This window comes from Fukomys damarensis, unplaced genomic scaffold, assembly GCF_012274545.1.
Source record: "Fukomys damarensis isolate Sample0158 unplaced genomic scaffold, DMR_v1.0_HiC HiC_scaffold_25, whole genome shotgun sequence".
Taxonomy (NCBI): domain Eukaryota; kingdom Metazoa; phylum Chordata; class Mammalia; order Rodentia; family Bathyergidae; genus Fukomys; species Fukomys damarensis.
The window spans coordinates 32,096,947-32,112,137 of record NW_022900937.1 but is presented as its reverse complement, the minus strand read 5'-3'; the positions used below and the strand labels follow the sequence as shown (position 1 = coordinate 32,112,137).

Here is a 15,191-nt window from a genome sequence, read left to right as displayed (position 1 = left end):
AAAAAAAAAAAAAAAAAAAAAGACGCATCACCACAGATTTCCCCAAAATAGTTCCTTGCTTTGAACACACTCATCCCACTGTCCTTGCCACTTTGTTTTGGTTTTGTTTTCTTTGTGGTACAGGGATTGAACTCGGGACTTTATACTTGGGAGGCGGGCAGCAGCACCACTGAGCTAAATCCCGGGCTCTTCCTCGCCCCTTCCTACGGCCGCTCTGGGCTCCTCTTTCCTGAGGGTCTTTACCAGCTGTGACCTCAAACGCCGTGACTGCTGCCGAGCGCCACCAAGGGAAAGGCGGCTCATGAGACACGGCGCTGTGTCCTCGTCCACCCGAGTCACTGGGTCTGGCACTGTCCGACTCCTGGCTCTTCCCCAAGTCACGATAACCATAAAGGGAGGCGTTTTGAATCCATTCAGAATGTAGAGGCGGCCAGGACAGTGCAACCAAAGACGGTATTCTGGGTACAGCTGCGCTCGTTACCTGGCGACTGTGGTATAATTAGTCATTTTTAAACCACAGTCACCTCAGAATTAGTCATAAGCCCGAACCGTCCATGTCTGACTTCACGCCCTGGGAGGCTTCTCTAAAGGAACAGAATCAACAGCATGTGCATAATTATGAGTGGGGATTTGCTGGGTGGCTCCAGGATCAGAGGCGGAGTCCCCCGCCCATCTTGCCCTGGAGGATCCTGGAGCTGCTCCGCCCGCGAAGCCGGAAACTGGGGAACTCGGAGGGACCAGGGACTCAGCCCCCGCTTGAGGTCGAGGCCTGGAAGCTCCCCGGAGCTCTCTAGTGGGAGTCTGATGGGAAGGCTGAAAAAGTGAGATTGATGACCAGAGACCGCAGTGAAGAAGGGGGTCTGTGGGGGCCTGGCCAGGAGCAAATGGTTAACATATGGGCCGAGAGCACACAAATAATTAAGCTGTGGGCAAAAACATGCAGGCTCAGGCTCTGTGAGAATCAAATGGTTACACCATCCACATTCCCACCAGGAAGTGCAGGAGGCTTCTGGTTTTCCCAAATCTTTGCCCCCACATGCAATGATCTAACTTTTAAATTTGAGAAATATATGTGAGTTCGGAGTGATATTTCACTGTGCTTTTGATCAGCATTTTCTTAATAACTTAGTGTGGTGACTGTCTTGGACAGTGCCTGTTGGCCCCTTGAAAGTTCTCCTGTTTTGTTTGTTTTTCAGGTTTTTGAGACAGGGCCTTCCTATGTAGCTCAGGCTGGCACTGGACTTGCAGCAGCCCTCCTGCCTCAGCCTCCCGAGTGTTGGGTTGACGGGTGTATGCTACCATGCTCAGCTGTTGTGACTTACTGAGTCCCTGCTGTGCATCAAGCATTTTTCGGTGCGCTTCAGGTCATTTAATCTTTACAGAAGTTTGATGGACTAGTGGTATTATCTCCATTGCACAAGTGTGGAACAGGAAGCGCAAGAAATGAAGTCACAGGCCCGAATCACACCTCAGGAAGTGGGGTTGGAGGGCACAGGTCTCTGTGTGCCCCGGTGAGGGCTTGTAAAACACTCTCCAGACAGAAATCAGGAGCGAGCAGCACAGCTCAGCCTAATCATCTCCACGTAATGACTCCCGCTCCTTGGGTCCAGGCTCCCCCAGAACTGTCATTCCGTCTGCTTGTTGATGGGCTCAGAGACCAGGGCCCTGCCCCTGCTCAGGCGTGGAAAACGGGCAGAGGTCACGGGGCAGGCTCCACCCGTGCCTCCCGCGAGCTGGCGTGAGAGAGGTGGCCCGGACGACAGTCCTTTGCGGGTGGGCATCATGCATGGTCAGGCGGCGTCCCCAGAGGCGGCTGGTGTGGGCCCCTTCATTACCAAGAGCAGCCCCAGCGCGTCCGGTCCGTGTCCCCCTTCACAGCGTCACAGCGCCCTGGGGTGGCTCATCCATCTCTGGCTCCCTCACTGTTTTCTTGGTGGCTTTGCAGAGGGTCCTGACGCTGCCTTGGACCTTGCTTTCCCCAGGTGTCAAAGCAGCACTCACAATGTAGGAAGCTGAGGCAGGAAGATCACAAGTTCGGCCTAACCTGGGCTCCTTAGCCACTTTGGGTGACCCTGTCTCAAAATTTAATTGATACTTGGTACTGGAGATCAAACTCAGGACCTTGCACTTGCTAGGCAGGCGGCAACGCCCCTGAGCCATATCCCCGGCCTTGTCTCAAAATTCAAAATAAACAGGGACTGGGGATACATACAGACAGCTCAGTGTGAAGGCCCTGGGTTCAGTACTAGAAAAAGAACCCAGATCCCACGTATGAGAGATATATGTTATGTTTACATGTGTACGCGTGTGAAAAGCCGCCTTGGAAAAGCACATCAGCCCTACCGTGAGACTTTCTGGCGGGATGACGCGTGGCTCTTCTGGTGTTGAGTTTAGCTGTTAGTTTAGTTTGGGGACCTCATTTGTCAACCCCTGGTTATATGCGGAGTCCTGCTGGCTGAGCAGCCCATGCGACCCTTCCTGTCTTGCAGGGGCATGGTCTAAGCCGCTCCCGCGCCCGCGCCGCCGGAAGCCTCCGACCACCACCGCTGCGTGTCGCCCTCTTCTCAGCCCCAGGTAGGTGCGCAACGGGCCGGCTTGGGGGAAGAGTGGGCGGGTCCTTGGCTCTGCTCTGCAGAAAGAGCAACAGGCTGCCCAGCAGGCCCGGGACACAGGTGGGGAAACTGAGGCTCGGAGCTGGGCCTGATGGGTCGGTTCTGGGTCTTTCTGAGTGGGTCGTGATTCTTGGAGCCTCTGCCTGGGACCTGTTACCCCATCACCATCTTAGCCTCAGCGGTGTCGGGTGGAGGGGCACACAGGCGGGGGCAGGTGCCGGACTCCTGGCACCGGGTGCAGCTGCTTTTGCCGCTCGGCGCCCCTGCGACCACAGCCGGCTGTCCGGGGACAGGGTGCACCCTGTCAAGCTGTCCCTTGCTTTCCTGCGGGTGGGGTGACTTTTCCGGCCCCAAGTGGGTGTCTCCTCTCCCTGTGGAAGTTGACGCCCAGGGAGGGACCTCGGTTTGGGTCAGATTAGCAGGAGGGACTCTACGTTTCCCTTCAAAGAAAAGATGCTGGGTGTAGTGAAGTCGGAGGAGGCTGAGGCAGGGGGTTGGCAGGTTTGAGCCAGCCTGGGCCAGTTAGCAACTTACAGAGACTTTGTCTCACAATAAAGGGCTGGGAGGTCGCTCAGTGAGAAGGCCCAGGGTTCCATCCCCAACGAGGCAGGAAAAAGGAAATGGGCCCAGAGCACTTAGAAGGTGCTGCTTCCTCCTCCCCTGTCCCAGCCCTGCTGCAGCTGGTGAGGGGCTGCATCTGGGGCTGTGTCCTTGGGCACTGCCTGGATGCACATCTCGCAGCCCCTGGCTTGCAGGTGCACAGGGGCCTAGCAGGGCTGGGTGAGACCAGAAGCTGGAGTAGGTCAGAGGTCGGGGTGGCAAGGGTGGCCCATGGGGTCTGGAAAGTCGGCATGCAGGATGGAGGGTGTGTGTCTACCCTTCAGCTGTGGCCAGGGTGTGCATGGAAGGTCTCTCAGAGAGGTGACTGCACAAAGAGGTGCAGGAAGCCTGGAAGCACTGGGTGTCTATCGGGGGAATGGCCTATGCAAAGGGCCTGCGGCAGAAATGCACCTGCAGCATGGACAGCAGCTGATGACCAGTGTGGCTGAAGGGATGAGAAGATGGGTTAGACCTTTTGGCTCGTGGAGATTTGGTAGGGCCTCAGCTCTTCCAGATGGTGTTGGGCTAAGAGGCTGGAGATCTAGGGCTCCTCCGGAGAGTGTGACCTGGGCTCACCCCTCGCTGGTGTCCGCTGTGGCCCCACATCACTGGCCAGGCCCCAGCCCCAGGCGAGCTCATGCACCCCAAGCTGGCTGTGGACCTCGGGCCCCAGAGGGAGAGCCCTTCCCAAGGCAAGGCCTATTTTTAGGGCACCCAGGATGACTTTGGAGTATCGCTTCCTGTGGGTGGCTCCCTCTGCCTTCCATACCCGTGCACACAGCACCCTGGGACGTGCAGATGCAAGGGGTGAACCAAATATGGCGCAAGACTAAGTGTTTACATTTATTACTTCAAAAGACACCTGCCACGAATCCCCTCACAATCCTCACTTTGCACACCCTCATCCCATCGTCCTCTCCTCTTCCTGCAGCCGCTCTGGAGTCCTCTTTCCTGAGACTCTGTGGGGTGTGATCCAAAGTACGGTGGTTGCTGCTGCCGGGTGCCACCCAACAGAAAGGCAGCTCCTAAAAGCACAGCACTGTGTTCTTGTCAACATAAGTCATTGGATCTGGTGCTGTGTGACTCCCAGCTCCTCCCCAAAGTCACAGTGCCTCTGAAAGGGAGACTTTTTTTTTAGACAGGGTCTCACTATGTAGTTGAGACTGACCTGGAACTCACTATGTAGCCCATGCTGGTCTCGACCTCACAGTGATCCTCCTGCCTCAGCCTCCTGAGTGCTGGGATTGCAGGCGTGTGCCACCACGCCCGGCTCTGAAAGGGAGACATTTTGAATCTGTTCAGGACAGCAAGAACAGTGCCTCAAAAGCCCCTCGGGAAGGAGGACTCCAGAGCCGCTGCAGGACAAGTGTGTTCAAAGCAAGGGGAGGATTTTGAGGGGGTTCGTGGCAATTCATCTTTTACAGTGTTAATTTTTTAGTTGGGACAGCCACCTTCCGTCCCGATCACACCTGGTACGCGCAGGCACGTGTACACGCACTCCCCACCTTGGGCACTGCCGTCCACCCCGGACTCGGTGTGGGGCCAGAGCCCCATCCTGGCCGCCAGCCTCTCTGCTCCAGGACTGTGCAGGAGGCCGGCCTGGGCCACTCTGATCTGGAGAGGACTCAGAAGGCAAGGAGAGCACAGCCGAACTGCTGGGCAGCGTTAGTCCGAGCCCAGAATGAGCGGGTGATCAGCTGCCCGCCAAGTCTCCCCCCTGCCAGGTAGATTTGCACCAGTTCCTCTTTCCTTCCCTCTCGAGTCCTGGGCTCATCGGACCTCAGTGCAAATGTGTATCACTGGGGACCCTGGGGATGGCTGACAAACGTGTACCAGGCAGCCCAGCCTCCTCCCTCCGTCTCCTGCATTCCTCCCTTCCACCCTGTAGGCAATTGCTCTGTACTTCCTGTATTTCCATGTGTGCTGGTCCTTATAGATGATTCCTGGCCACAACCTGGGCAGTCGGAACCCAGCTCTGAGTCCCGGGACCCGGGATGCTAGAGGTCCATCTAGGAATTGCCGCTGCTCCATACGCCACTGGTGCCCAGCACCCAGGCGCAGACCCTGGCAGAGGAGCTGAGTCTACGGGAGAAGGCAAGAAGGGACATGGAGCCAGGCATGGTGCCCCCACGCCTGTCATCCCAGCACTCTGGGAGGCTGAGGCAGGAGGATCACAAGTTCGAGCCCAGCCTGGGCAAGTAGTGACTTAGCGAGACCCTGTCTCAAAATAAAAAAGAAAAAGGCCTGGGGTTGTAGCTCAGTGTGGAGGCCCTGGGTTCCACCCCAAGTACTGCAGAAAAAAGGAGGACTCGGGCCTTGCCTTCCGAGTAGAGCATGTGCACTTCAGGGGCGCCTTGTAGGTCTCCGTCCCCAGTACTGAGCTCCATGGTTGTCACCCAGTAGCTGCTCACTTCATGGTGTTGGCCGGTGGCTCCTGACTGTGGCCCTCAGCCCCGCCCCGGCCCCCGTAGCCTCCAGGACTTCTGATGTTGTCATCTGGAGCACAGAGGTGGCAAAAGGCAGCTGGTCAGCGCCGTCCCCCTCCTGAACATAAACGTGTTCTCTGATGAAGCTCGGCTGTGGCTGAGGGCCACCCTGTTCCCGTGCACTGCTGTGCGCCAGTCACAGACAGAGGTGTGGCCAGCGTCCCAGGTGGACCTTGTGCCCGGGGCAGGGCTCTCTACCAGTGTGTCCTGGAAACAGTTTTGTTTTTCAGTCGTGAAGACTGAACACAGGGCCTCCACACTGAGCTGCTCCCCAGCCCTTTTTATTTTTTATTTTGAGACAGGGTCCCGCTAAGTCACTCAGTTGCCCGAGCTGGGCTCAAATATTTGATCCTCCTGCCTCAGCCTCCCAGAGTGCTGGGATGACAGGCGTGCGCCACCAGGCCCAGCTTGTGGACACCTCGGTGTGGTTTTCACAGTGACTGACATCTCTTCTCATGGGCGGCTTACAGCGTGTGGCCAGACCAAGTTCACTTGGGGCTCGAAGTGGAGGATTTAGTCATGGTTCAGGCAGGACCTGGCAGGAGCTCAGCTTTGTCCCCTGGGTGGGAAGAGAGCTGAGCCGTGCACCTGCCAAGTGCAGCCCGGGGAGAGCACCGTGGGGACTTCTGCAGCCCCCGGTGGGGACGAGGATGTGCGTTAGGGCTGGAGCACGCGTCCAGAGCCAAGCTGTTTTGACTCGGATTTTATAGCAGGGAAAGAAAGCAGAGCGTGACTTAGCCCATCGCCCAGGCCTCCAAGCCCTGGCCCCAGTTGGCAGTGACAGCCCTGAGGGTAACAGAGCGTTTCTCGCCGAGGCCCACTCGCACCAGTCCGGTCCTTCCTTGCTTCCGGTATCTCTTTTCTCCATCTTTATCCATCTGAACTGTCCTGGTAATTCTTTGTCTGAATTGCTAGGGCTTGATGGTATCTTTTCTTCTCCCCTAGCTGCTTCTCCTCCTCTCGGCCTACACTTGCTAATCCATCCCCTTGTTCCATACTGCTATGTATTGTTCTATGCCTTTCTGTGACTGTTGAGCACGATTCATCAATTAGTCTGGATTATGAAATGTCCAGGAGACTAGTAATGCCCACTCCTGGGTGAAGGTAGGGTCCATAACTGTTCCTCTTCCTCTTTGGGTCTATTCCTCTGTTCTGCCACCATCTTCCCGGTCACCAAGAACTGAGCAATGAACTTTGCTCCCCACGCCCTTCCGTCATGAAGCTCCTGCCTTGGAGCAGCTGACCATGGACTGCGTCCCCTAAACCATGAGCCAGATGGAACCTCTGCTCCTCCTTTGCCTTGTGGGCGTTGGGCACTGTGCCCTGGCGGAGAAGCTGAGTGATCCAAGGTCTGTGCTGCTCTGCGTTGCTCTACGCTGGTCACAGGCCTGTAGCTACGTAACAGGTGGTGGTGTCCCCCAAGCTCAGGCACCGCCTCAGACCCCACCGTGGCCCAGAGCCGCTGCCTGCCAGGTCACAGCGGGTGGCTTGGTGTCCTCCAGGCCCCGCCTGTGTGAACTTGAGCAGGGGTCAGCTGGCTGGGTGGATGGAAGCAGGACCATGCGTTGTATTTCCGAGAGCGAACTCCTGCGAGTGAGCCCCTCGCCCTCCCAGTGGGCCGGCCGTCCCCACAAAGGCAGGCCTGTCCTGGGGGTCTGGGGCCTGGGGACAGTCAGTGGTGGGGCCGCCCCAGTGGGAGGGAAGGCAGCAGGACAGGGCGGTGTGGGGCGGGGACAGAGGCGGTGCGCGTGACGTGCTGTGGGTCTGTAGTGTGCGGAGCAGGGCCCTCGTGAGCACTCGTCCGGGCTGTGTCCCCACACCCCTCGTGCTGGGGTTGCCCCGGCCCTGTCCCTGCTGTGTCCCTCAGCGTCTGGAGCACTTGCCGTCCTCCTGGTCCCTCTCAGCCCCGCCACCGAGAGGCCTCGCCCTCCCTCCAGAGTCCCGAGGCCGCCTGTCCGGGTGCTGCTGGCCGTGTCTCTTCCCTCCTCCTCTTTCCTGGACTTGCAGTTAGGCTCTGACTGGCCTTGCCCAGCCAGCTCCATCCCGGTCACCAGCCCCGCTCCGGCTGGGATGAAGATCACAGAGCCGCCCGTCGCGTCCTTATCACAGAACTTGTGCCAGAACCCACTCGTGTCTGTGATGCTTTCTGTGTGCCGGAGTCTTCGTGGCCTTCCTTTCCCTTCATCCTCACCACGGCCCACAATTCCCGTTTTACAGTCAGGGAACCGAACCCCAGAGCAGTTCAGAGACAGCCAGGGACACGGGGTTCAGCCCACTGTGGTGCACACGTCACCCCAGCACTCTGGGAAGCTGAGGCAGGAGGTGTTCACGTTCAAGTCCAGCCTGGGCAACTCAGCAAGACCCTGTCTCACAATTAAAAACTAAAAGAGGCTGGAGATGCAGCTCAGTGTGAAGGCCCTGGGTTCCAGCCCAGGCGAAGTGGGGGGCCCCAGCCACGTTGACTGGGGCCTCGGTCAAGAGCAACACTGCCTGACTTGGCCCTGCTCAGCCGGGGTAGGGAGCCCTGTGCCCAGGAGAGCCGGGTGAGCCGAGAGCTCTGCAGCTGCTGTTGGCCTCCGCCCAGGTGTGGGTGGGGTGAAGGGGCCACTCCGGCCATGAGTCCATGGAGGTGGCTCAGGTCTCAGCCTGCCACTTGCTGTGACCTCTTTTTGCTTCTTTTTTTTTTTTTGGTTTTTTGAGACAGGGTCTCACTGTGTAGTTGAAACTGACCTGGAACTCACTGTGTAGCCCAGACTGGTCTTGAACTCACACTGATCCTCCTGCCTCAGGCATGCGCCACCACACCCAGCTTTCTTTTTGCCTCTTTTTCAGCACTAGAAACCACCCAAGGCCTTCACTCTGAGCTGCATCCCAGCCCTATTTATTTATTTATTTATTTTAAATTTTGAGGCAGCGCCTTGCTAAGTTGCCCAGCTGGAATCAAATGTGAGATCCTCTTGCCTCAGCCACCCGAGTCCGGCTCTGCTGGGGCCTCTTCCATTTTCTGCCAAAGGGTTTTCCTCCAAGTCCCTGGGTGCTTCTGAGGTTTTAGACTCAGGTTTCCAATTTTGCCTGTGTCTCTGAGGAGCTGATGCCGTCTCCATGGGGCATGGCTGCTGATGCGGACAGCGGGGGCAGGCAAGTGCCTGCCACCTCCGGGCCTCTCTGCTGGGAGGTCCCCCGCTGTGCTCATGCAGTGGGCCCAGCCTCTGTTCTCCAGCCAATGTCATCAGTGCTGTGCTCAGTCAGTGGTCAGATTCACATCCGGGCCACCAGGTCACTGTGTGACCTCTTTCCACAGAGGGCAAAAGTGTGGCTTCTGTAGCTCAGAAAAAGGAAGCAGAGGCAGCACGCCTTCCCTGAAGTGGGGCCTCCCCACCCCTGGACCCCAGCTGAGCTTGGAGCTCGACCTGCCCCCAAAACAGATCCTGCGCCTCCAGGTGACTGAAATGCAGCACAAAGAACACAGCCTGCTCAGGACCCGAGGAGCCAGTTTAGTGGCTCCAAACCCCATCCCCTGGTATCACACGCTGAATACTACCTCTGTGACCACCACTAGAGACAGAAGAGACACCCAGGCTTGGTGCTGCATGCCTGTGATCCCAGCACTCGGGAGGCCGAGGCAGGAAGATCGCTGTGAGTTTGAGACAGCCTGGTCTACATAGCCAGACCCTGTCTCAAAAGCCAAAACCAAAAATAGGCATCAAAATCCAGTATATAGAGGGCCCATGTATGGGTTAAGACTGGACACATTTTAAATGGCTGACAGCCGCGTGACGTAGAAGGAATGCGGTGCCCAGCAGTCCTAGTTTATGGATGGAGAAACTGAGGCACCCGGGCAGCAGAAAGCGGATGGAGGTGTGGCCAGGGGCAGGGCCTCAGCTCAGGCCCCGGAGCCTGTCCGCCGGCGCCCTCTAGTGTCCTCTGGGGTGCACCGCAGCCCGCCGGACTCCAGGCAAATCTGCCTGCAACACCCATTCCTTGGGACGCGCTTCTCTGAGGACTGCACCAGAATCGAGGCTGCTGGAGCCTTGACTCTCGCCTGCTTATCAGGAGGAAAGAAGGGCACCTGAGTTGTTTTGAAAACTGTAAGCAGCTGGGTGCGGTGGCACTCGCCTGTCATTCCAGCTTTCTGGAGGCTGAGGCAGGAGGATCTCTGAGAAGAGGGTATGTCTATGGATCACTGGGAGAATCTGAGGATGGGTAGGCTGCTCCAATCTCTGCCAGAGCCCTGGCCCTTCAAAGGGTCCTCCTGCCTCAGCCTCTGGCTGGGATGGCAGGTTTCACCACCACGCCCAGCTTCATGGGAGTGTTTCTCGAGAGCCAGAGTGGCTGAGCCTGCAGTGCTGAGCCTTGGTTAAGGGGCCCTGCGGAGCCACTGTGCCAGCAGAGAGGCTCTCAGTTGACGGCAGGATGGCAGGACTGGCTTGGATCACCCAGGGCTCCCACCTCCCTCCACCTCTGCTTCTCTCCTTTAGGATTTAGTGCCTATCAATGACGGGGTCTCCGAGGGAGGCCAGAGAATGGACTGAGGGCCCCCCATTTCTGCAGTGACGATGCCCTCTGCCCTGCCTCCCTGGAGATGACAGCGGCTCAGCTCTGCGAGGCTGGGCTGCTGGGAACCTGCACTTGCTCTGCACAGAGGCTGCTGTCTGTCACTGCCTTCCCAGGCAGCTGCGCCACTCACTAAATGAATAACCCGGGATCACCGCAGCGCACAGCTCTCTTCCGGCTCCCTAGGCCTCACTGCCTGTGAGGGGCCTGTGCACTTCCAGGAGAGCTGATGTGACCTCGCTGTATGAAATATTCCACCCTGGCTTTTGTCCGGGTGAGTGGGAGTTTGAGGCCAGCAGCTGTAAGTTGCTCCTTTATTTATTTTTAATGCAGTACTGGGAATTGAACTGAGCTACAACTCCGGCCTTTTTTTTTTTTTAATTTTGAGACAGGGTCTTGCTAAATTGCTAAATGACCTAGGCTGGGCTCCAACTTGTGACCCTCCTGCCTCAGGCTCCCAGAATGGTAGGATGGCAGATGTGTGTCATCGAACCCAGCTTCCTTGCATATTTACTTGGGCAGCAGCCCCAGCCTGTGCCTCGGACAGAGTCCCAGGGACACACTGTCCTGCTCCATCAGCTAAGGCTTTCTGGACCAGCCATGCCCGGCGAGCTACTGTCTCAGTCAGCTTTCCCATGGCTGGGACCCAATACCCAGCACCGTACCATAAACGAGGGGAGGGTGGAGCTGGCTCACAGTTTCAGGGGGTTCAGTCCATGGTTGTTGGGACATCATGGCGGAAGGGCCCGAGGAAGGGCCAGGGACCAGACACAGACCCAAGGTCACCCTCCATGACCACCCAGACACGCAGAAGTAGCTACACGAGTCCCACCAATCCAGAGTGGCTTAGCGGATCCCAGGCCAGTCAAGCGGTTTAACTGTCACACACCCCGGCCTCAGCCATCATGACCCGGTGTGCCTTCAATTATTCGTTTATCTTTTTAATTAATCGGGTTTCTGTGACACAGGTCTATAATCCTAGCACTCCAGAAGGCCGAGGCAGAAAGGTCAGTCGTTCAAGCCCAACCCAGGCAATTTAGCAAAACTCAGTCTCAAAAGGAAAAACAGAAGTCGCTGGGGACGTTGCTCATTACAAAGGCCCTGGATTCAATTCCCAGTGCCGCCAGGAAGAAAAGAAAAAGATGACATTTTCAAGCCTTCCAGAGTACGCTGGTGCCACCCCAAGTCCCAGGGCAGAACAGAGAGTCCGCGGGGGCGGGCTTGGGCGGGTTGATCCTCTGTAATCCCGCACTTGGGCAGCCGAGGAGAAGGATCGGCGTGGAAGGCCAGCCTGGCTGTGGAGCGAGACCCTGCCTCAGAAACGATGGCGGGCTTCTGTGCCTCAGGACCCCGGGACGTGGCTCGGCCGGCTGGGCCCTCGGTGTCCTCAGCTGACCCTGTCTTGCAGGTACAGTCGCCGGCCACCATGGGCAAGCAGAACAGCAAGCTGCGGCCCGAGGTGCTGCAGGACCTGCGCGAAAACACCGAGTTCACCGACCACGAGCTGCAGGAGTGGTACAAGGGCTTCCTCAAGGACTGCCCCACCGGCCACCTGACCGTGGACGAGTTCAAGAAGATCTACGCCAACTTCTTCCCCTATGGCGACGCCTCCAAGTTCGCCGAGCACGTCTTCCGCACCTTCGACACCAACAGCGACGGCACCATCGACTTCCGGGAGTTCATCATCGCGCTGAGCGTGACTTCGCGGGGGAAGCTGGAGCAGAAGCTGAAGTGGGCCTTCAGCATGTACGACCTGGACGGCAACGGCTACATCAGCCGCAGCGAGATGCTGGAGATCGTGCAGGTAGATGGCCGCGCCCCGCCCAGCCTGGGTCTCCGGGGCCGGGCTACCCCGGCTGCCCCTTTGAGAGGGATCGGTGTCACCTGGCCGGGCAGGGCCTTGCTAAAAGCTGTCGTTCAGCCAGGCGTGGTGCTGCGCACCTGTCATCCTGGCACTCTGGGAGGCTGAGGCAGGAGAATCTCAAGTTCAAGCCCAGTCTGGGCAACTTAGTGACTTAGCAAAGCCCTGTCTCAAAAAATAAAAAGGGCTGGGGATGGAGCTCAGTGAGAAGTCCCTGGGCTCCATCCCCAGGACCACTAAGAAAAAAGAAAAAAGCCAGCCATGGTAGCACATACCTGTTATCCAGCACTCAGGAGCCTGTGGCAGGAGGATCGCCACAAGTTCAAGGCCAGCCGAGCCTAGGTGACAGGTAGTATCAGTCAGCTTGGTCTTTGCACCCTGTGAAGGGAGTCACTGCTGCGTTCCTCAGGCCCTGGACTCAGCAGACTGATTTCCCAGCATTTCCTCTTCTGCTGGTGTCTGTGGGGCTCAGCTCCAGGACCCCGTGGACCCTGTGTGGCCCTGGAAGGGGTAAGGTGGCCCGTGTGACCCCCGTGGGCTGAAGCTGTGGTCATGCTTGTCAGGCTGCGCTGTGCAGCACGGCGGTGACGGGAAGCCAGTGCTCAGCGTCCTCAGCCGTTTCCTGTGCCGTCAGGAAGCCCGAGCTTGGCTGCCCCCTGTCCCTGCATCCCTGAGCCCACGCCTCTTGCAGGCCATTTACAAAATGGTGTCATCTGTGATGAAGATGCCAGAGGACGAGTCCACCCCAGAGAAGCGGACGGACAAGATCTTCAGACAGATGGACACGAACAATGACGGTAGGACAGCTGGGCTGGGCCTGCTCAGCATGCAGGGGAGGGGCACGGTGGAAGTTTCTTCCTGTCGCCTTCTGTCTGTAACCCCTGGGGTGTGTTTGATTCTTGGGTCCCAAGAAGCTGCCAGAACCACTCGCCACCACCCTGAGACGGGAGTCTCCTCTCATGCCCGGACTCAGGGGGGCCACTGCCAGGATGCACACAGTGGCCTCATTTACCTAGAGCCACTGTGCAGAAGCTCTGGTCCCATAGCTGGGCATGGCGTTGCACGCCTGTAATTCCAGCATTCCGGAGGCTGAGGCAGGAGGATCACAAGTTTGAAACCAACCTGGGCTACATAACAAGAACCTCTCTCAAAAATGCAAACAAAAGTGGAAGGAAAAGAAAATGCTCCCCGGGCTATGATGAGATTAAAAATAAATTAATGCACAAGAAAGTGCTCATGGAGTCTGAAGTGTGCCAGGTTAAGGTGAGTTAAGGACAGAGCCCAGCAGAGGGACCAGGGCTCCTGCGTAACTGTGTACAGCCTAGAGCCTCCCAGACAGCAAGGGAGTTGTTTTCAAAGCACACGGGAGAGACTGGTCTCATAGCCGGAAGTGCACATCTGTAACGCCAGCACTCTGGAAGGCTGAGGCAGGAGGATCCTACTTTGAAGCCCCACCTGTGCTACACAGTGAGACCTTATCAGGAAGGAGGGAAGGGACGAGGCAAGCACAATTTCAAGAACCTTGTCACTGGTGTCATTAGATTTGCCACCCAGCTGTGGCTGTCTGCCCTGAGTCGGGGTCCCTGGTGAGGGGCCCCTTGGCATGGCCAGGCAGCTGCATTTCCCAGCATTAGAGAGAAAGCGGGTGCTCAAGGGAGAGCGCAGCCAGCAAGGCCCGAGCTGGCCATGGGTCAGGGGCCAAATCCTCCTCTCTGTCCCTCTCTGTTTTGTTTTTGGTATTGCGGAAGGAACCCAGGGGTGCTGTACCACTGAGCTCCATCCCCAACCTTTTGTATTTCTTATTTCAAGACAGGATCTCACTGAATCGCTAAGTTGCCCAGGTTGAACGTATGCGATCTTCCTGCCTCAGCCTCCCTCCCCACTGGGGTTGCAGGCGAGTGCCACCTTCATAGATTCCTTACTAGGTAAAGTGTGGGTGATTTTCCCACGTATTTCCCACTGCTCCTAAGAATGAACTTGGAGCTGCCGGTCGCTTGTAAGAGAGCTGAGAAAGCCGAAGGGGTTGCTTACGTTTCATTCTGTTTTTCACTAATAATCTGAGAGTGAGTGGAAATTACAAAAGTTCAAGGCTTCAACCCCAACTTCTGCGTGGTCCCGTCTTTTGTTTTGTTTTGTTTTGCTTTTGGAGACAGGGTATTACCGATTAGCCCAGGCCAAGCTCGGGCAGTCCTCCTGCCTCAGCCTCCCAGGTGTGGGAAAGACAGGTGTGCGGCTATCCCAGCCCCTCTGGAAACACAAAGACCAAAGTGTGCTGCTGACCCCCATGTTGATGCCGCCTCACCCTCCTCTCCGGTCTCTGCCCGCCAGGCAAACTGTCCCTGGAAGAATTCATCAAAGGTGCCAAGAGCGACCCCTCCATCGTGCGGCTGCTGCAGTGCGACCCCAGCAGCGCCAGCCAGTTCTGAGGCCGGGGTGGGCAGCGCCCTTCTCAGCTTTGCTTGCAAAAGCGGACGCCTCCACCGCCCTCCCGCCGCGACACAGCACCCCGGCCGGCGGGCTGCACCTCCCTCCTCTGCCTGACCAGCGTGATGTCCCCTCCCTCCCTCCCGGCCTGGCCCCTCCACAGTGACTCCCGGGGATGGAACCCTCCGCAGGGCACGGCTTGCTGGGCCGGACAGGGCTTTCCAGGAGCGCGAGGCCGGTGTTGGGCGCCCCTGCACCAGCTCGGGGACTTTGAGGGCTGGGTGGGGAGGAAGGCGAAGACGGAGGAGCACGGACAGCCGGGCCCCTCCCATGCATGGCCCACGCCCCTCCAGTGTGACCAGAGCCCCTTGCACGTGTCGCCCTGTGGCCTTTCTCTTCATATATAAATTATGTGTCTGCTGACGTGAGGTGTGACGTAGGTCCCCTGTGTAAACCCTCCCGCCACCCATGCAGCATGGTCCCGTGGCCTGTGGCTGTCCCGTGGATTTCTGTCTTTCACCGGCCCCGTGCTGGAGAAATGCATGCTCGCCCGGGGCCCTGGACAACGCGCCGTCCCTGCTGCAAGTGCAGGCGTGTGTGTGATCGTCCGTCCTGTTGATTGGTCTGGCATTTCTGGTATTAAATGATTAAATA

At 57.7% G+C, this 15,191-nt stretch overlaps 1 protein-coding gene across 1 annotated transcript; it reads left to right on the top strand.

Moving 5' to 3' along the window:
* The first annotated feature begins 2,489 nt into the window (after positions 1-2,489).
* Positions 2,490-15,191, top strand: Hpcal1 (hippocalcin like 1). The gene is made up of 4 exons (XM_033756039.1): positions 2,490-2,574; positions 11,661-12,056; positions 12,805-12,910; positions 14,442-15,191. Exons 2-4 carry the CDS (start codon positions 11,679-11,681, stop codon positions 14,537-14,539), a joined length of 582 nt encoding a protein of 193 aa, XP_033611930.1. The 5' UTR covers positions 2,490-2,574; positions 11,661-11,678; the 3' UTR covers positions 14,540-15,191.

What these genes read in the sequence shown, in the direction of transcription:
- Hpcal1 (XM_033756039.1), top strand. Translation starts at nt 11,679, where the DNA reads ATGGGCAAGCAGAACAGCAAGCTGCGGCCCGAGGTGCTGCAGGACCTG. An exon ending in AGATGCTGGAGATCGTGCAG is followed by an intron (nt 12,057 to 12,804) that starts GTAGATGGCCGC and finishes CGCCTCTTGCAG; the next exon opens with GCCATTTACAAAATGGTGTC. An exon ending in GATGGACACGAACAATGACG is followed by an intron (nt 12,911 to 14,441) that starts GTAGGACAGCTG and finishes TCTGCCCGCCAG; the next exon opens with GCAAACTGTCCCTGGAAGAA.